General features: G+C 42.4%; 1 protein-coding gene across 4 annotated transcripts in view; it reads right to left on the minus strand.

The window, feature by feature from the left end:
• Positions 1 to 21,218, minus strand: part of LOC134504539 (ligand of Numb protein X 2-like) — a 44,615-nt gene extending 23,397 nt beyond the window's left edge. Inside the window, exons 1-3 of one of the 4 annotated variants that reach the window (XM_063313801.1) lie at positions 21,103 to 21,218; positions 19,997 to 20,178; positions 850 to 1,311 (exon numbers count right to left, since the gene is read on the minus strand). In XM_063313801.1, coding sequence (XP_063169871.1) covers positions 850 to 1,250 — 401 coding nt within the window. In that variant the 5' untranslated portion in view covers positions 1,251 to 1,311; positions 19,997 to 20,178; positions 21,103 to 21,218. Of the gene's footprint in view, positions 1 to 849; positions 1,312 to 19,996; positions 20,179 to 20,366; positions 20,591 to 21,102 lie in introns of those variants that run through there. The other 3 variants (XM_063313800.1, XM_063313802.1, XM_063313803.1) reach the window with 3 other exon arrangements.
• Between the last annotated feature and the right edge of the window lie 691 nt (positions 21,219 to 21,909).

Raw genomic sequence — 21,909 nt, forward strand, 5'->3', positions numbered from 1 at the left:
ATGAATTCTGAAGTATATAGGGCTATACCTTCTGCTCAGATTCAGTCAAATGTTGCCAAACTGACAGGACGCAGCTTCATATTGCAGATGGATAATGACCCAAAACATACAGCAAAAGCTACCCAAGAGTCTCTCAAGGCAAAGAAGTGGGATGTTCTTCAATGGCCAAGTCAGTCACCTGATCTCAACCCAACAGAGCATGGTTTTCACCTCCTGAAGACAAGACTGAAGGCAGAAAGACCCATAAACAAGCAGCAGCTGAAGGCAGCTGCAGTAAAGGCCTGGCAAAGCATCTCGAGGGAGGAAACTCAGCATTTGGTCATATCCATGGGTTCCAGACTTCAGGCAGTCATTGACTGCACAGGTATTAAAGGCGATCCTAAAGTTTGTAAGGATGTTGGTTTGTTCCATTACTTACGAGCCGCCAATGATGGGGGGGGTGTATGCCACCAGCTGTACTTCTTGAATGGTTAGTGCCCCACTTTTGTCAAACCCCTTGAATTACAGCTGAAAGTCCTGACTTCGCTCCCATCTGGGTGTGTTTCCTTTCAACCAATGTGGTGGTGTACAGAGGCCAAATGCCAAAACAGTTATTCTTGTTCCAATATTTCCTGACTGTAACTCTGTGAATAACGTGCGTCTTCTTAACTTAGTTCGAAGTTACAAATTATGGGTGACACAGAAATACCATCTTTGAATATCTCCTATTCCCCAATACCTCTCTGAAGTGTCATTATTATATACAATATTCAACACAAGACTGAAATAAAATTAAAAGTTACCAACTATATCAAGAATAACGAATAACATTGAAGCACAGCTGATGCTATAATGAAAAATTATGCATACCTGTTCTGCAAATGAGCTTCGAGCTCACATCGTTGCATAGTCTGTTTGCAGTCTTCTTGAAAAGGACAGAGGACAATGAGCTTATCCAGCAGATTCCGCACCAACAGGCTAGACCTTCGGCAGTGCTGGAAGGACAGCTTCTTCCGATCCATAGGACAGAAGTTGTACTCCTGCATGAAGTTTTCAAGGCATTTAAAACAGTATGTGTGTCCACAAGGTGTGTCCATAGGCTGGAGCAAAGGCTGAAGGCAAATGTGGCAAGTCAGGTCATCATCTACTTCATCTTGGAAATTATAAAGATGGTTGTCTGGCAACAAGTGTAATTGTCCACATTCATGGCAAAGTTCTCCAGCTTTGGAGACAGGTTCTTCTCCTGAAGGATTGGCCATGGCTTCAAACATCTAATGAGTTTACATCAGCAGAAAGATAAGTCCCTTGGTGGCAATGATGAACAGCAAGTTCCTAAAATGAAAAGGGAAAACAAATATTGTAAAACTTCCGATCAGATTAGTAGAATGATCAAATTCCAATCTTTTGGGGAAAAACAGACATAGCATTTCACTGTTTTCTTTGAAGTACTGTAGAAAGCCACAGAGATGACCCTGAAGGGAATATTCAGAAGCCTTTACAGAAACAAGGGCAGAATCCTTCCTTAAACCATGGGAAAGGATATAGTATCAGGAAGAGGCTCAGGCTGGCTCCTCCCTGACCCAGTGGGGTATAAGGGATAAAACACAAGCAGATTTGCAAGATTCCATTGCTACAGCCTGGCTCAATAAAGTATAATTCTGGTCTTCTTGTGGAATCAGCTTCCCGATCTGGTCTACCTCATACGGCTGACAAATATACCACACTTACTGTAAACACTGAATAGAAAAGGATTTTACCTATTCTATTGGTAAAAAATAACCTTTCGTTTTCTAAGGCCCATTTATCTAACATGAAATGGCATGAATCTAATTCAGTGGTCTGTAGCTTTCAAATTTTGTCCAGAGGAACACAAGATTTCTTGGAAGCCAGTCAGAGAATGCATCAATTAAAAGACGAAGGAGGACAAACACAGTACAGGTTCAACCTTGCACCTTGGACTGAAAAGTATTTTCTGATATGTTAAAACTAAGAACCACTATTGGATTGACTAGATGTGTATCTAATCTAGTCTCAACTAGTCTAGATGACTAGGTAAGATTGATGTCAACTGTGCAAATCAAAACAATCTTTAAGTGGGAGAAACTGAAATATTTATGGGATGGGAAGGAAAGGAGGGAAGGAGAGAGGAAATGTCAATAAAATATCAGTAGTAATGTAAGAGCAACCTAAGTACTTTAAACTTCTAAGTATACTATTTAATATAGCCCTATGCTATGTAATCCACCAAGCCAAGCGTCTGAATTTAACAAATCAGCTAGTTTTGCTGCCACCTTTTGGTCTGCAAAAATATTTCGTTTTAGCCTCCTTTCCTGTATTAGGTATTATAACAACTGAGTTTGACGCATACCCATCATTCACTACTGTGCACTGAAAGAATTAAAGCATTGGTTGGCTAACATAAAATACAATTTCAGCTTGTCGCCCTCACTTTGAAGACCGTGCCAAAAAAAAAACAAGCAAATAAGCCAACATCTAATTTTTTAAAATAAACATTCTGAGCTTTTTTTGTTTGGTTCTGCATTAATGACTCAATTTCTGTCTGAACATCACCATTCTTTCTTGCTGATCTATTTAGAGTTTCATTACTGAGCTGTCAGATTTCTAGCATCCAAGGAACTTCTGGATATAGCTTAAAATAGTCTCTCTTCGATCCATAAAAGGAAGCTGCTTTAGATTGCTGGAAATTAGACTTGACCTTAGAGATGAAAGGCAATCCAGACCTGTCTGCAAGAGAGGAAGGTGAGCAGCCCTTCTGGAGACAGCAAGCTGGGACTGGTCAATTGTATCTCCCGCAACAGAATCTGACAGCCAATGCTCCATTCGGTCTACCAAACTAAAACATTTCTTTAATAAGGGTTTCAATTAGTTTTGTTGTGTGATAGACAGACAGACAACAGACTCACAAAGCAGACTTCATTTTGTTATTGTAGATTTCATTTATTCATCTTTTCTACTCAGATATGGAAGGGGGGAGGGTCTCCCATAGGCATAGCCCACCAGTTTTTCAAATCATGCTTTAAGAAGCCTTGGTTCCCTGAGAAGATTTTAAAAACCGCTCTATTAGATGAGCAGCAATAAAAGTATCAATCTTTCTTTGCAACACAGAGCTGCAGCAAACAGCCTACATCTGTACTAAGCACATTCTTAGGCCCTGAGGTTTTTATGTCACTATCACCTGCACATCTGAATCTGTTCCAAAATTTTCTGCAGTGCACAGCAGACATTCAAGGACAAAGAAATAAGCTGAGGATAAGATTCCAGAGAAATCAGTGTTGAACACTTCTAGAGGTGCCAATGTTCTAGAAATGTTGATACCATGGGGCTGGTGGTGGCGGGGAGAGAGTATTTTTCCATTCTTTCCCAGAAAAATGGAAAGTTGGGGAAAACTTAAATTTATGCAATATTCATTTTCATACTTCACTGGCCTAAGTTTATTTTGCTGCTTTAATAACATAAACTTGACTTGGTATACTTTGGTTTACTCATATAATTACATTTCGTATACATGTTAAATGTAAAGCTCTAATTTAATCAGGTAAAGGTAAAGGTTTCCCTCGACGTAAAGTCCAGTCGTGTCCGACTCTAGGGGGCGGTGCTCATCTCCGTTTCTAAGCCGAAGAGCCGGCGTTGTCATAGACACTTCTGGGTCATGTGGCCAGCATGACGACACGGAACGCCGTTACCTTCCCGCCGAAGCGGTGCCTATTGATCTACTCACATTTGCATGTTTTCGAACTGCTAGGTGAGCAGGAGCTGGGACGAGCAACGGGAGCTCACCCCGCCGCGCGGTTTCGAACCGCCGACCTTCCGATCGGCAGCTCAGCGGTTTAACCCGCAGCGCCACCGCGTCCCTAATAATTTAATCAGACAATAGTCTAATTACATTTACTAATTAAATTTAATTAAACATATTTTAAATAGAACTATAAGCTGTAGAACTCTTAAGAAACTAGGATTTTTTTAATTTTGCCAACAAGATAGCAAAATGTAAATCTGGAAACAAGATTCCTACACATATTCATGTTTTTAGGAAAAAAACAGGACAAAACAAGAATTGCTGCATAAAAGTTTTTACTTAGATGTTGTCTATTCAGTCACATTTTCTGAGTTATCACTGCTAGCTTCTACTGCTTCTAATAACGCTTCATTCCTTTCCTCTTGATACACTGCAAATTCTAAAAAGTGAAGGCTTGTTCAGATTGAAAAAACTTCTCTTTCACTGAAGTGGACTTTTAATTCTGTCCAAAATTTTCCCACCTGCAGAATTGGTATTTCAACCCCAGAATGTTCCCAATTCTATTTTGCCCCAGTGGCCCAATCCAGCAGTGATCAGATGCAAAATAAGGAAGTGTAAAACTTGCAAGGTCAGTAGTAACCCTTTCAGCCTGGGGGACATGTTGTATCTTCCTGCCTTGCCAGAATGCACAGAGCTTAAGTCCTCAAACCATTCTTTGCCTCTGGGGAAGGGTCTTAAGAAGGCAATTAGATTTTGAAGGTTTTTTAAAGGAAACAATGGGGGCCCAATGGCTTAGGTTTCTCCAACCTCCAAAAAACAAAAAACTCAGAGAGCTCAGCCCACCAACTGTGGCAGTTGTGAGCAGCTGCACATGGACTGCTGGGAGTCACATCCAGAACATGAGTTATCTTCCTCTGTGCTCAGGCATGCATCGACTCACTTTGGCAGCTGCCATGGACTCCTCCTCAGCCTTCCAACTGTAATGTGACTGAAGAAGCCAATCTGCAAAAGCATTTTCACTGGTGTTATCAAGCTTCCATGCTTCAGCTGTATTACCCAGAAGACTCTAAGTGAAGCATTTATATTAAGTCTGTCCAGGGAGAAGGAAAGGGAGGGCCAAAAGAGACTGGAGCACAGGTGGACACACCCGTCATACCTGTCAGGAGGATCTTAAAGAAGCAGCTGGGCTTTGCACAGCTCCTTCTGCAACGGCCATGTGACTTCGGAGAAAGACATGTCTGGTTTGAGAAATTCCAGACAAGTGCTCTCCACGCACCCAAATCACGCTCCAAATCACAACCTGCCCTTCAAAAACAGCACCAATCTCATTAATTTAAAATTACGCACTACAATATTAGCAAGTTGCTCATTCTTGTTTTTACCTTGCCTAATAATAATACTTTTCACCATTAATTGAATCACATATATTATCTGGGTATTTACTTAGCCAGTAACTTAGGCAACATGCTGTATTTAAAAGCAAGGCAATGCGTCTTTTAGTTTGGTTCTCATTTTGACTGAATTTTCAGTCTACAAATATACTATGGAACACAGTGCTCCAAAAGAAGTCTGCAGACAGGAAAATATTTTAAAAATATGTTAGGATTCTCAATTTCCGCTTTTGTATTTAATTAACACAGTTCTGAGAATTAGCTTCCACAGATGTTTACCTGCTCAAAATACCATTGCCCAGTTCTTAAACCTCTGCAGATTTACACATAGTTAATTCCTCACCTAGCAGTTCGAAAACATGCAAATGTGAGTAGATCAATAGGTACCACTTCGGCGGGAAGGTAACAGCGTTCCGAGTCGTCATGCTGGCCACATGACCCGGAAGTGTCTATGACAACGCCGGCTCCATGGCTTAGAAACGGAGATGAGCACCGCCCCCTAGAGTCGGATTCGACTGGACTTTACGTCAAGGGAAACCTTTACCTTTACCTAATTCCTCAAATTATTTCAAGGATATAGTAGAAAAGCATATTGCCAAATAGGAATATGAGGCAGGATGTGCAACATTCCAGATTCTTGTCTAACAAACACACAAGGGTAGCGGCCCCAACACTGCTCCGGTGCGTAGTAGATAAAAAGAGATACCCAAGTTAAGGGCTGCAAGCTGAGATACATTCTGTTTTTACATCCAAGGCTTCTGAAAGATTCCAAAAGAGATTAGGTGTAAGAACAGCATGCATACGCACAACCCAAGTGTCCTATATAGAACCAGAAAAACCAGGAGTAATGGAACCAGACCATCGTCCCAAAAAGACTGATTTGTGCAAGTCTTCCAACATTTTTTCCTACTGAGTTCACTAACACCTACCTTCACAATACAGTTCACAGCATATTGAAATGCCAGCCTGTCCCTTATGACGGAAGGCCAGAATAGGAAGTTCCATTTATTCATTTATTCAATCTACACCTTGCCTTTTTACCCACAGGGCACCTAACACAGATCACACAATCTAAAATAACTAAAATCTGAAAAAACTAAGATCTAGTATTAGCACAGGTAGTCCTTGCTTACCAACTGCTTCTTCAGTGGCCAAAGTTACAAAAACTGAAAAGCTGAAAAAGGAGATTTATGACTGGCCCTCAAACTTGCAGCCGTCGCAGCATCCCCGCGATGTCACGTGATCACGATTCAGGCACTTGGCAACTGGCGCACACTTACAACATTGCAGTGTCCCGCGGTCACGTGATCACCATTTGCGACTTTCACAGTCAGCTCCCGACAAGCAAAGTCAATGGGGAAGCCGGCAGGAGGTCACAAGTCGTGGTCATGTGATGTTGCACTTAACGACCATGGTGATTCACTTAACAACCGCAGCCATAATGACACTGTAAGTTGGATGCAGTCACCATGTTTCACTTTATGGTCAAGTCGCTTAGTGAAAGAGTTGCTGGTCCCAACTGCAGTCTGTAAGTGAGGACTATCTATATTAGCAAAATACAAAACACCTCGCAGAAGAGGAAACTCTTAACTCCTTTCAAAAAAGTAGAGTTGGAGGCTGGAAGCAATTCTCTTTCTGCTTAGAAAAGCTTCCTACTTGTTCACTCAAACAGTGAGGACTATTCTTACTATCATGGTGATCTGCAGGGCCACTGTGAGAAATATCCTCACTGTTTGGTGGACAAAGTCACTCGGATTTGCCCAGAGATGGAGTTCAGATGAGGTGCCCACGGTATGGTCTTGTAGGGTTATGTCGAGCAGGTCTGTAACTCCTGAGGAAGTGGGCAAGATCCTCCAGTCTGTGAGCCTGGCACCTGTTTGTTAAATCGAGCCCCTTCCTGGATGGCTATGGTTGGGCCCATGAGGTGGCATCTGCTACTCTGAAGAAGGAGGTGGTCCCCTCAAGCCTTGAAGGCTGAGATGGGCCCCTCATGAGGCTATTGCTGAATCCAACCATCCTGGACAATTTGGTCCAGTCCTTCACCTCACCTTTCAGGGGAAGGTGGTGGAGAGGGTGGTTGAGCTTCACCTCCAGAGGACCTTGGAGAAATGGATTATCTAGACCCGTTTCGGTCAGGTTTCAGGCTGGGTTTCAGTATGGAGACAGCCTTGCCTTGGTCACATTTGTGTATGACCTATGGTGGAGCCAGGACGGGGGTTGTGCAATAAGCTACTTTTATTGAGATTGGTTCTAACAACAGAATCTTGCAAGTTTGTGCTGTATCTCTTCCCCTTCTTAAACTCATGTGAATTAGGGAAGTGTCTGTCTGAGGCACTTTCATATACTTTCTACTTGTTTTTTTAATTTGACAGATTTGTATAAGCACCCATCTTATATAACAAACCCTTACATTTTGGATTTAAGCTATGTTTTTCACTTTGTAATGGATCTGGCCTATCTCTGTCAAGGTCACCTTCCTTATTCTCTACACAAGGGAAGGGAGAGGAAGGCAGAAGGAGCAGTAGGAATGTTAAGAAAAACACAATCGTCCTATTGGCTCTAACGGGCCAAAGAGGAGTGACCGGCCCAGAGTCATCCCATGAGCTCTGAGGTCCGTTGAGGACTTCAGCCTGGATCCCCTCATCCAAATTCAATACATTATCCTCTGCAGTGGAAAAGACAGAAGGTAGTTTTTCTAGCTAGTAATACTTCTGACAATTAGGTTAAATTTATTCCTAACCCAGGAAGGCCCGGAAGAAATTGGCATTATTGTTCTAGATCAGGACTTTCCTGACACAGAACGAAGTTATTTTATTTTATTTTCAAAACCATATTGTTGCACTACGAACCAACAGACAAAAGCACTGTAAAACTACACTCACTTCCTTGTATTCTCCGAAGGAGAGGGAGTTTACAAAGCCATCCAGAAAAAGAAACATGCATGACTTCTGTAAAACGTGGGGCTGGCGGGGATTCCAGCGTAGGGCAAATGAGGAAAATCAAGTTTCAGATCCTCCTGACTGATGAGTTCTTGGTCCAATCCACACAGCACAGTAACGGCCAGGGAACGAGCTCAGAATTACTTTCGGTCCTTCTTCAACTGCAGCAAATTTGCCATTTGAGGTAACCCTCTCATTCATTAGCTGACTGCATAGTGAAACCCTGCATTTGTTTGTTTCTTAAACATTTCTAACCCTAATGAACTCTGGGCAGGGTTCTATACCTTAATTAAATAACCAATCGTATCAAACATATTCCCATCAGACACTCAGGGTCTACGATTAGCTCAGGCCAAAGGGAGAATTGTGGGTACACCAGACTATGACGTCAACTCCACAGGATGGCTGCAACTATTTTACTGAGACTGGCTACAAGAACAGAAACTTGCAAGTGATTGTGCTGTACCTGCTCCACCTTCTTGAGGAGGTGTCTGTCTGAGCCACTTCTGAACATAATCTAGACATTCTGGAGTTTAAGAAATGCTTTGGCCTCTTTAGCCTAAGCAACAGCACTTGCGCATCTCCATCAAGGTCATCTTCCTTACTCTCTACAAGAGACTCATGCTTCTGAAAAGCAAGGGGAGTTGTACCTCTAGGGAAACAGAGTTCCATAAAAGGGGACCCACTACTGAAAAGGCCCGTCTTCTTGTCCATAGTTCACGTAGCTTGCAGGGAGGGGGGATTTTCAAAAGACCTTTCAATGACCTCACCAGACAGGAAGATCTGATTCTGGCAAAGCACTGCCTAATGCATAGTGCTGCTATGCCTGGGGGATCACATTTTGGGGGGAGGGGGGACATGATTCAATCCAAAATTAACACTGGGACCAACGCTATTGTTCACTGACAGCTCCCTCTTGGAGAGATTTAATCTAAGCTTGTTGCACACCATCAAAATCCTCACAGCCTCCAGACACCACTTCAAGACTTCCACAGCATTTCCATCTCAGCCTGGGGTGGCAATGAATAGCTCAGCATCATCAGCATACGGATGACACTTCGCTCCCAACCACGGGATGTCCTTTTCCAGTGGTTTCAAGTAGGCACTGAGTAACATGGGCAAGAGTACTAAACTCTGAGGCACCCTGCACCAGAGCACCTAAGAGTCTCAGAACTTCTCACACACAATCACCCACTTAGGCAAGAGGGAACTGCCGCAAACTGGTATCGCTAACTCTTACGGATAGTCCAAAAGGAGACTACGGTTGATGGAACCATTCCATAGAGAGGTTTGAAAGGACCAATGAAAATTATCAGTGTTTCTGTCCCATGACCAGGTCTGAATCCTGACAGAAAGAAATCTGATTACTATTACTGAGTATATGTGTAGCTCAGGAGTGGGATGTTTCATAGAATTCTCCAAGCTAGTTTTTTGGGTAGCAAATATTTCATTACCACACTAGGTAATTTCAACAGTGCAGGAAATGTAGAGAAGTGAGGTCTCTTGGCTGGAAACGTATATATGTATAATATCAGTTATCTGCCTGCTGGGGTGGGAGAATTCCATTGGTAACAGTTAATTTGCAAATGAATGAAGTATTTGGTTACATATTTTGATAGGAGCAAAGACAGAATTTAAGTCTATACGTCTCTTGATCATAGTTTAGTTAGGGTGCTGTGCTTCTAAAAATTCACTATTTTTTATCTAGCTTGTTCTAAAATTGTCTACTGTTTCTAGGTGAAGTTACATCCTAGATTGTATGGATGAAAGGAGATTAGTGATACAGCATCATATCTTTTGATGGCTAGATTATACATGCAGATACATCCTGCTAGTCTTCTTTTGCTCTATGGAGTGGTATTACTGTTTTTGTACCTTATTTTGTATGCAAGTCCTGTTTTGTCTTTGGATTTGCATAGAAGGCTTTGCATGGACTTTACTGATTGTATGCTACTGTTATTCCAAATAATTATCAAGGTATTTTCAGTTTATCTGTTTTCTCTAGGATCCTTTGTAGCTGATTCCTACCACCTTTTCACCATTTCTTCCTAAAAAAAAAAAAAGCAAGTTTGGAGACTAGACAAGAGTTATCAAGAACAGTCAGATCTAGGAAATGCTTCTTCAAGAGATGATACACTACTGCCTGCTTAGGGCAGGTAGAATTACCTCCTCCCACAAGGAAGTGTTGATTGTCTCACACCCTCTCTGACCACCTAAAAGAACCAGAAAATGTGCAGCTCAACCCTACTGATTCAAACTACAAAGAACCCTATCCACTTCCTCATGTTCCTCATGTGTGAAAGAATCCCAGATGACATCACAAGACTCTGCCTTGTTCTCCGCCATGGGCTCTGCCCTAATGGTTCCAGCACAGAGCAAATAAGTGACTCTGCCTATGAAGAAACAGGTGAATTTATCTGACCTACCTGCCGGAGCTCTGTCCCACCCATCTCTCCCCAGCAGGATCCACGTTATTTTGAAAAGAGCTGCTGGGGCAGAATCTGCAGATTCTGTAGTAAGTGCAGACATGAACTGAAGTTCCCGCACTCTTATCACCAGCGCATCGGTTCAGACGTGAGCTCATACCAGTACTCAGTCACAGCCACTTCTGCTTTTCACCACCGCTGTGCTATGCATCTTTCAGTCAGTGCATATCCCACAGTTCCTCAGTAAACCAATGAGATCAGTAACTGGGGAGTGGCCTCACTTAAAGCTCTGGGTTCCATAGATTGATCGAGCACAAGATGACGTTGCCCAGGGTGCGGCTATCTGTTACTGAGAAACATCTGCTCAGGAATAGGTCATTGCAGGGATTTTAAAACATCTGCATGATGACATCATTGCAAAAATTATGTAAACAGCAGGTGAAATTTGGTCCACTGCATGCAAAGTTTGGCAAAACAAAGTTTCACTCTGTTGTTGTTGTTGTTGTTGTTGTTTGGGTTTGGGGGAAAATTGCTCCTAGAATGGCAAACGTTGCTTTCGTTCTCAGTGGTCAGAATTTTGGTTTACTCCCTCTCTCTTTTTAGGCCTTAAGATACAGAATGTGTTCTTGGGAGAACAGGGCATAAATAAAAGTTGGGGTCAGGGCTAGACGGGCCAACGCCAAAAGCAAAGAGCCTGAGGTTTCATTCTGTTCCAATAAAGATGCACGCTGTCAAGCCCCCTCCCTCCAACTGAAAAAGGACCAGATGTAAGCTTTGAACCTTGGAACTGTTAATAATACATATAACCTGAGGTTAAGAGTTGGCAATTGCTAGATACGGCTTTTCTAGTATCTGTAATAAAACTAGCTTATCAAGAGCAGTGGCCTTGAAATTCTGGCTCTTAGCCTTTTAATTCAAATACTGGCCTAATGGAAGATTGACAGTTTGTCTATTTCTCACTGCGACTGGTGGAAATGCGTCCATTGCCATTGCTGATGTCCAAACTGGGCCCACGAGCCCTTTGAAGGCTCAATTGGGAGAAAGCAACATACCGTCCGCTCAACCTTTACCACTGACTAGGGTTCCATAAAGCACCATTTGGACACCAGTAATTCAGCATAATACAAAAATAATGCCTTTTATAGGTTAGCTGCCTGCTCAAATTACAAGTTGAATTATAGAAAGATACTCAAATTGCATCTTTTTAAGATTCCCAAGTAATTTTAACTAAATTGAAAGGTTTGCAGCAAATCCACAACAGTGTATTCTGACCTCACTGAATATCTGCGGTTAACAGAAATACATCTAAAATGGCAGTAACACGAAAATATCTCTGTAAAGTTGCCATTAGAAAGATATTGCAGCACTGGACTGCACAGTGAGAAGGAACTGAAATTATGGCAAAGAAATGACAGATAAACAGGAAGTATTACTTGATGACAAATGAACATTTCTTGCAATATAGATTGCACATGAACACATACAATTACTACCTGGTGACTAATGGTACCTGATCTGGAAAAGTCTGATGCTTAGCACTGCTGAGTGAAGTGCTAACACTTCTATGAATTCCAGTCTAACAGATCTATTTTTGCAGTTGCCTATGTCTATGTCTCAAGGGACATGTTAACTGATCGGAAACCCCAGGAAATCTAAAACAGGGGCACCTGCCTTTTGTCTGTAGTCCTTGACTTACGACCATTCGTTTAACAACCGTTTGAAGTTAAAACGGTGCTGAAAAAAGTGACTTACAACCGGTCCTCACACTTAGGACCGTTACAGCATCCCCGCAGTCATATAATCAAAATTCCAGCCCTCGGAAACTGGCATGTATTTATGACAGTTGCAGCATCCTGGAGTCACATGATTGCCATTTGCAACCTTCCCAGGGGGCTTCCAACAAGCAAAGTCAAGGGGGAAACCAGATTCACCTAATGACCAATTGATTCACTCAATGAACGTGGCAAAAAAGTTGTAAAATTGGGTGTGACTCACTTAACAACTGCATCGCTTAGCAACAAAAGTCCCAGTCCCAATTGTGGTCGAAAGTCGAGGACTACCTGTACATCTGTACCTGCTTTCTGCATCCATATTCATTAACTATCATTTTGCTGCCACCGAGCTTCAAAGCCCTGAGCTCCCGGTGCTACCATATCTGACCAAAATGCCAGCCAAGTGGCCACCTGCCAAGTCAACCTACCTCCCAGGCCATGTCTGTCAGCCATCCCATATTCTGAGGAACCTCAGCAGCCTATCACGGGTTTGTTGTAAAGACTGTTACAAGAGGCACTCCATTAATCACTAAAACAACATAAGTTGTTGTTGTTTAGTGTGAAAGCACTAAACAAAATAAGTTACATCATAAGGTAATGTAACTGCATCTCTTGTATCTTAACAAGCCTATAGAAGCCTTTCTGAGGCAATAAGGAGTTTCACCATCATTTCAATAATCACAAAAAAAAAAGCACTGTCTAGAAATGCAACAATACAGTGCAGTTATAGCTACATAAATGTCGGAATCATCAAATACTATAAAGGCATAGGAAGTCCCTAGATAGAAGGGATAGCAATTAGATTAGAGCCAAGATAGTCTTTCATCTTTTTCATTCATGGCCTACATAGCTGGAAAACAACTTCTCCAGTCTCCCATCTATATACAATTTATTTTTCCCACCAACTGAATAATTAAGCCTATGCACTAAGTTGTAAATAACTCCCTTTCTAATAATTAAAGCCTATACATTTCTGTTCAGCCGCCTAAATTTATCTGCTTTAAGGATCTTGATAGGTATTTTGTGAGTCAGGTTACACAGGAAAGCAGCTGCAGCAGAAATTTAGAAAAAGGTCAAGTGGAAGAACTCAAACGGAGCAGCTTGAATTTACCTGGTGTCATGTGGGAGGAACGTGAAAATTAATCAAATGTAGGGCAAGAAGGATAGTTAGCAATATAGAAACAGAGCATTGGCCCTAACTCAGGGCTCCGCACACTGATTGGAAATGGCTCTTTGACGTTTTGTAGAGCGGCATTTATTAGCGTTACCTCAAGATGGAAAAAATCAAGACTGGAATCCTTTAATTTCTCTACAACGAAGTTATAGCCCTTTTGTCTGGAAGATGGCGTGCAGTTTGCAGATTCACAGCCTTTGGCCTCTAGAAGCCTGGGGAGTTTTTCAGTGCAAGGACCAGTGATCCTGGACAAGGCCTCTGAAACAGAACCGGCCCACAGCTACCAATTTCAGGTGTAGCCAGAGCAGAGTAGTGCTTGTATTCTAAGCTGTTTCCTTGACTTCACAGAAAGCAGAGGAGAAATCGAAGAAGCTCAAATACATTTTGTATGAACTGTCAGTGCACTCTAAGTCACCCAGAATGCTCCAAAATGCAAAAGGATCCATGCACAAATGCATAAAGGAGAGAACTTCCGGAAGGGAGAAAAGCAATTATCATACTTGCATACAAATATCACTGAGGAGGTGGTTTATTTCTAGCACGTTTCTTGTAGTTTAAATTTTTCCTATTTACAAAGTTCTTGCTTTTTTTGCCTAATTTAAGAACTGTATGAAAGCACGAAATAAGCTGACTAGAGACCTGAAATGAAGGGTCACCAGTACGCAAATGTCCAGTTTGACTTTTTATTTGGTAACATTTCATTGGAGTAGCTGAACAAGAAACTGGAATAAATGAGGGACTGCGAGTGTATACTGTGATGTTCAATCAAAACAAAAGGTGGTATGGGTTTCCCTTGCTTTATGCAAATATGATATTGTGCAATTGATCATTTTCGTTCAAGAATTCAAACAGAATAAAAAACTGCTGTAATGCAATTTGCACCAGCGTAGTCAATTTGTAGGGGACGAGGTGGCGCTGCGGGTTAAACTGCTGAGCTGCCGAGCTTGCCGATCAGAAGGTCGGCGGTTCGAATCCGCCTGACGGGGTGAGCTCCCGTTGCTGGTCCCAGCTCCTGCCAACCTAGCAGTTCAAAAACATGCAAATGTGAGTACATTAATAGGTACCGCTTTGGCGGGCAGGTAACGGCGTTCCGTTTAGTCATGCTGGCCACATGACCACGGAGGAAGTGTCTACGGACAAACGCCGGCTCTTCGGCTTTGAAACAGAGATGAGCACCGCCCACTAGAGTCGGACACGACTGGACTTAATGTCAAGTCAATTTGTGCCAAGGTCTGGAAATGTGCCAAGCCTTCCTCCTGCCAAAACCCCTTTGGTTCTAGTTGTGTGTCCTGTCTCCCACTTACTTCTGTACCTGCTACAGCTACTACAAGTAGTCCTTGCTAAACAATGGTAATTGGGACTGGCAACTCTGCCACTAAGCATGACCGCGCTGACTTACAACGGCAGTCGCCGCAGTTCCGGCTGCCATCATTAGGCAAATCCTGCACGGTCTCAGCGTCCCACAGTCACATGATCACCATTTGCAACTTCCTGCCGGCTTCCCCATTGACTTTGCTTGTTGGAAGCCGGCAGCGAAGGTTGCAAATGGCAATCACGTGACCACATGCTGCTGCGACCATCGTAATTGCAAGCCGGTTGCCAAGCACCCAAATTGTGACTGCGAGGACGCTGCAACGGCTGCAACTATGAGGAACAGTCATAGGTCCCCTCGTTCAGCACCGTCATAACTCTGAATGGTCGCTGAACAAGGACTACCTGCACTGTTCCTACGAGGTCAAAATGGCCATCAGCATCTTGTCCAACACTCTTACCAAAATGAAAAGGGAAATGATCCTTCTAATACTAGAAACTAAGTTGGATATGCTATGTAAGCAGAATGCTAATAAAATGTGTAGTTCCATGATGCATTCTGCCACCCTGATAACTACACACGTTAGAAATCCAGCTGTAGAGAAGATGGATAAAATGCTTTCACTCTAAATGGTACACAAAACACGGAAGAAAACATGTCTGAGTAATGTAGTGCTTAAGAATATGGCTCTAAAAATGTATGAGCATGTTTGCCAATGCATCTGGGTTACAAAATTTGACACCATACCTCCAACTCCCTTTCCCCCCCTGGTTTGGCGTTTCACATTACACACAGTTTTGGGGGGAAACAGCCCTTGCCTAAAGTGAGGGAACCTGTTCTGTGAAGGACATATCCGTCTGACAGAAGCACAAGTATGACATAAAACACCTTCTGTCTTCTAAGGGTGATTCCCTAATTGCTTAAACTCTTATAATGTACTCCATACAAGACAACTTAAACATCTTGGTTGGCATAGAAGCAGTTAGATTCCTGCTTGAGCAAGATTTCAAAAACACATTTTTCCAGTGTTGAAAAAGTTCATTTTTAGCCACAATTCAAAATACCAGACCTTTTAAGTCTCTGGTCAGCCTATAGACCCGGTACCCGCAAGGCTATCTCCACCCACCTGAACCTGCTTGAATTTTAAATTCTTTCTCTCCGTTAGGGGATTTCTACAGCTTTCTGTAGTCTCATCTTCTGAAGTGAGAAGGGCATTTATTAACTACCAGAACTCTGCTGTGATTCTTCAACTATGGAATACAATCCCAAGAAGATTTAGATAGCACTGGTATCTTTTTGAAGCCAGGTTAAAATCCTTATTTTCCCAAGATAGGCTTTTCAAATTTCTAGTTTTAGTATGTTATGCTACTTGATGCCATTTAGCTATATTATTTATTTATTTGTCTGTCTGTCAAATTTATCACCGCCCATCTCCCCCACAAGGCGGGACTCTGGGCGGTTTACAATAAAATTTGTATTTAGTACGAATATTGCTTTTAAGAACTTTTTGTAAATGTCATCGGACTAAAAAGCAGGATATAAAGAAAGAAAGTGCATCAAATAAATAAGTATTTAAATATGAATAACATACCTGCATATTTTACTTCTCATTGGATTTATTAGCTTTGTTTATTCTAGAAATGAAATTCCTAGAAAATAACTTTATTAAATTTCAGTGGCTGTAGATAATACTTTCTACTCTCAAAGTAAGTTATCTTCATGAAAATATATATATATATATTATTTCACTCTTAAACACTGAAGTCTTGACATAATATATCATACTTTCCTCTTAATGTTTTTCATTTCACAGAAAACAGAAAAGAACTTGGCGTGCAAATTTAAGGATTAAGTCTGAACAAACGATGTCTTCTGCAATTAAAACATAAAATCCCAAAACAAAAGAAGATAAGATGGGATTTAGCACCTTCACTGAAAAGAGAAGATTCGGCAATAAAATGTTTCACTTCCAAATATCAAACACAGTGCTGAGACTGAGTGTCTACCAACTATTTTTTTAACAAGTCCATTTCAATACACACATCATTCAATCTTTATCAGAAAATTACAGTTTAGTTACTTTTACAAGAGGTAATCCTAAATAATTATTCTATCTTAAGAAGTGTTGGCGAAGTATAATGCCTACAGCCACATTTCTACTTTGTCTTTTATTCTAGCCCAATCATGCCACAATGTCTTCAGCAGCCTCAGACTTGTATTTCCAACAAGATATTGTTGGAAATAGCAAATCGTCCATATAATACTAATCACAGATACACTCTTTGCCCTGCCTCATCGTTAATAATCTCTGAAAATTACTTGGCAGGAAAAACTCCTTATCCAACAGAATTTGGAAATGTTAATCCGAGTGTCTAGCCAAACGGTTATGCACCAATCATTCCTTCAAGATGGCACGGTAAGAAATATCTCTTATCTAATATAATTTGGAAATGTTAATCAGAACATCTAGTCAGACACTCATTAGCATACCATATCAGGAACAATTCATGCCAGCAACAGAGTAATGACAAGAAACAACAGCTTCTGTTTTGATTTTAATAGTAATTCTAGACAAGGCCTTTATTGTGAAACCACATTCTTCATTCATAGAATTAAGGTGAGAGGACAGGATCCCCCAAAATTTATTTTACTTTTTTTTTGTCATCGTCCTGAGATATCCCACTCTTTTTAGACCATTTTCTTACCTCCCCAAAATATGTTAAGAGTGGCCCAATTCCAAAGGTTTTTCTTTTGATATAAAGGGATTTTGAGTAGTTGAAATGTCAATTTATTTATACAACTCCAGTTGTCCCTTGCCTATCACTGCTCCCTGTAACCATGCACTACTTCAATGCCTAACCACAGCCAACAATATACTTTTCTATCACTCCTCTGCCTTCCAATGATTCTACTCAAAACACATCTATTTCTGAAAACTATAAGCCAAATACACATATTTATTTAGCATAATTTATTCTGGACACATGTTTCTTTAATTCAGAGTGGTCTGACCACCAACATACACATCTCCATCTTATAAGCTAACAGACCTCACCGCAGCCACATTAAGTTTTAAGAGATATTAGAAATCACTGAATTTATAAAAATTAGCAGACAGCCCCATGTTTTAGGGAATTTACTGAAGGTAAGCAACCAGCTAGTTGAATTGCAGGAAATTCGACGTTTCTCACTCCAGTTGGCTTTTTCCATGCCACATTTACGTTTATTAGGAGAGCATCGCATTCCAAAATAGACGTACTGAGATAGCTATTAAGGAGCAGCAAAGTATATCTGGCAAATCTAATGATATCGAATGAAAACCATCTATAAAACATACGTTTCTGAACTGTTACCAAACCACAGACCTCAATTCTCATTTTGAGCACATAACTTTTTACAATTACACCCAAGCCAAAAGCCATGATGTGGGAGCTCAATCAGTTCTTAACATGTAATGATACTAACCACATATTTCTCTGAAAAAATTATTTGAATGCTTCCGATTTGTTTTAGGGAATGTGAATTGCATAAATTGGAAAAGCCAGCAGTGCTGTGCCCCTTAAAATGACCTTATGGTCTTCAGTTGACTTATGCTAATATTTTAATCAGAACATTCTAGTATAAAGCTGTCTTTGTTACCAACAATACACCTCCCAAATCATTATATAAAAGTTATGTAGTCTTCTGTGCTGCCTGCTATCTCCACTTTATTTATGTTTCTATATATCAGCACACCATCTAAGACTCCACCTAATTTCTTTTCAGGACAGAAATGTAACTATAACACTGCCTCTAAATGCAAAGGCAAAACTTTACCTTGCAATTTCCTGTGTAACACCAGGGATTTTACAAGGTGAGTTCTTTAAAGAAGCAAAAACATCTTTACCTGAATTTTAAAAAAGAACATGTTACAGGAATACAACAGGTTTTTTCCCCAGTCACCAGATGTTGCAATTGCAACATTTTTTATCCGTGCTTCTAACCTTTGGATTATAAACTACAAATTCAGATTTTTTTTTCCACTGCATAGTCAAAGATAGGATGTGTCCTATTTCATCTCACAGAAAAATAGGCCAGATGGAACTTTTCATTAAAATTGCTGTATACTTTGCATACATAAAAAGTTTATTTGGATGCATTACATTAGCCTCACCCAAGTAAAACAATATCAGTAATACTTCTTCCTCACCTATACATTTTTCATGCATGTTTCACTCATGTGTCATTATGCGTGTTTCTCACTGGAGTGTTTGTAAAATGAAAGATGCTATTTCAGAACATTTTGTTTTTTACACAGAGGGCTGACTGAACATTTAACGTTCAAAAGCAACGCTAACAAAGCAGCAAATTATCCATTCATCTCAAAGCTCTCCTTAAAGCTAAGCAAATTCAGTTATTCCCTTTGAAACAGAAGACAAACAAATGGTTACCTAATCAAAAAGGGCAGAGTCCAAATTTAAACCAAGGAAAGGGCAACTGTGAATCACAATGTTATTCGAAAAGCAGTCTTTGCATTGGAACCAGGTGTCACAGACAGACCATAAAAGGGAGGAAAGAGGAAGGCAATACGGACAATTTTATCAAGTAAAGCCTATTAATATGTTCGGCTCAGGAATAAGTACCGCATTTCCAGAGCCAGCTAAAAGCATTCCTATATAACAGGATCATGTGGCCAGTAAAATTACAAGCAATCCTGAATTATGCTCCTACATACATTTACTAGAACTTCAATTACTCACACGGCACCCAAGGGTGGCAATGCATTCAAGGACACTACCCTTGAAGTAGCCACAGGCCAGACTGCACAACTGGGGAACACCAGGCTGTTCACACCAAAGGTGTGTTGCGACTCAAAAACATATGGCTTCTCCCATTATGGGGGAAAATAGTTAATATTTGGTCCCCAAGGGCCAGTGGAACTGCATACAGCTTTAATTTTTGCTACAACTTCCTGCAGGGATGCACCGAGTAACACTGGCTCTTGCTACTGAAGTAGGGGAAAGAAAAATCCAAGGAATCCTTAATCATTGATTATAAAGGCAAAAAGCATTTTTAAAAGTTCAGGTCTCTAATCCACACTCCTACTGTAGTGTCTGTACAGCTCAAAACACTGCTTTGAGAAATTAAACACTATTAGCACACTGTGCTATTTAGGTGTACTAAATTTAGCTCCCATTTATGTTTTTGTCCAACATGCTGATCTAGTCCATACAGAATACGTATATATGTGTATCTATATGCTTTACCTGCAAGGAGGTCAGGGCAGCACACACAAAATTTTCCCCTCCCAGCAACCCTGTAATGTACCAAGGCTAAGAATGACAGGGAGCCCTCGTTCAGCAACTGCCTCATACAGCGGCCATTCAGTTACAACCGTGATGAAAAAGGAACTTTGCAACCAATCCTCACGCTGACGACCTTCGCAGGTCTGTAAAGCAAAGGAAAGCTGAAGTCAGATCATAAGAACCGTAATGGCTTCACTTAACGACCAAAATGCCAATCCCAATTGTGGTCACTAAACGAGGACGGCCTGCAGTAACTGGCCCCAAGTTACCAGCAGCTGACCTAAGTTTCTTGATAAACAAGACACCCTGTAAGATAAACAAAAGCACTCACATCAAGCCAGGACTTGAGGCATCCTCCTTTCCCAAGTACCACAGTGCAGCAGGTATGATGCTGGACCAGGGTAAGGAAGAGCCAGATTCTAATCCATTCTCAGCCACGGAAACTCACTGGGAGACTAACAGATAAATTTGCCTCCCCCCCATCATGGTTTAACCTGTGGAGGATACAGCTATGGTCTCAGCAGGCTTAACCAGGGGAGGCTTTATCAGGGCTTAGAAACTCACCAGGATCAGTCCCCATCAGTACTTGGATGAGAGACCACTAGGTGAGCCTAGGAGGTAAAAAAGGGGCGAATCCTGGAAAAAGGCGATGGGAAACCATTTGCTGAAGAAATAGCCAGGGGTGCACCTGAAGCCCCACAGATGGAGCTCGAGGCGAAGGAGACTTTACCTTTATGCACCTCCCGGACAACAGTCTCCCTTCATTACACTGAGCCCAACCCGACGCCCTCAGGAGGCGCCCACTGGCCCGCAGGGGACGATGGGAGATGGAATCCAGGACTTCCGGGCGGGGCCACCAAGTTGGGGAAAGGGACCCGTTCGCGCTTCACCAGAGAAAGGAACTCCCGGAAGCCCCCCGGCCGCGGGGCAGGAAAGGGGGCCGCGGGGGGGAAGGGGCGCCGCCACCTGCCGGGGAGGGGCGGGGAGGGGCGTGGCCGGCGGCGGTCGCCCTCCCGCGCACGCGCGCCAGCCCCCTCCCCCCGCCACACACCTGAGGGGAGCCTCACCTGGCGGGGGAGGGGCGCCGCCTCCGGCCCGGCGGGGAGCGCGCGGCGGGGCTGCTTCGCGCCCCCTCCTCGTCGTCGCCCCGCCGCCCGCCCGGCCGGCCCGCTCCGCTCCGGCCCAGGCAACGTGGCCGCCGCCGCCGCCGCCGCCAGCGAGTTTCCGGGCAGCGGAAAGGGGAGCCCGGCGCGAGCGCGTCGAAACCCGCGGAGGGCGGAGAAAAGGGGCGGGGAGCGGGAGGGCGGGAGGCGAGGCTGCCGGTGCTGCGCCGCGGCTGGGGTGGCCCTGCTGGGCCGGGCGGGGGGGTCGGTCGCCCTCCCGCCTCTGTCTCTTCCTTTCTTCCTTCTCTTTCTTTCTTTCCTTCCTTCCCCTCTCCTTCCGTCCTCCCTTCCTTCCTTCCTTCTTCTCTGTTCCCTTCCCCTCTCCTTCCTTCCTACCTTCCTTCCTTCCCCGTGCTTTCCTTCCTTCCCCTCTCCTGCCTGCCTGCCTTCCCTCCTTCCTTCTTTTTCTTCCTTCCTTCCTTCCCTCCTTCCTTTTCTTATTTATTTATTAAATTTATAGAACCACCCATCCCACTACCATGACTCTGGGAAGCTTACGAAGTTAAAAATTAAAAAAAATATACCAATAAAAATACAACCAAAAAATAACTGCAAAAAACTTTAAAAACAATAAAACTATTAAAAGAATTTTTTTTTTTTAAAAAAAGCCATAGTCTGCAGTAGAGCGCACTCAATTTCCCTAGGAATGCAGCTGAGAAACACATTTTACTTAAAAAGCAGATGCTTTCAGTGGCTGCCACTCGCCTCTTC

This window comes from Candoia aspera, chromosome 12, assembly GCF_035149785.1.
Source record: "Candoia aspera isolate rCanAsp1 chromosome 12, rCanAsp1.hap2, whole genome shotgun sequence".
NCBI lineage: Eukaryota > Metazoa > Chordata > Lepidosauria > Squamata > Boidae > Candoia > Candoia aspera.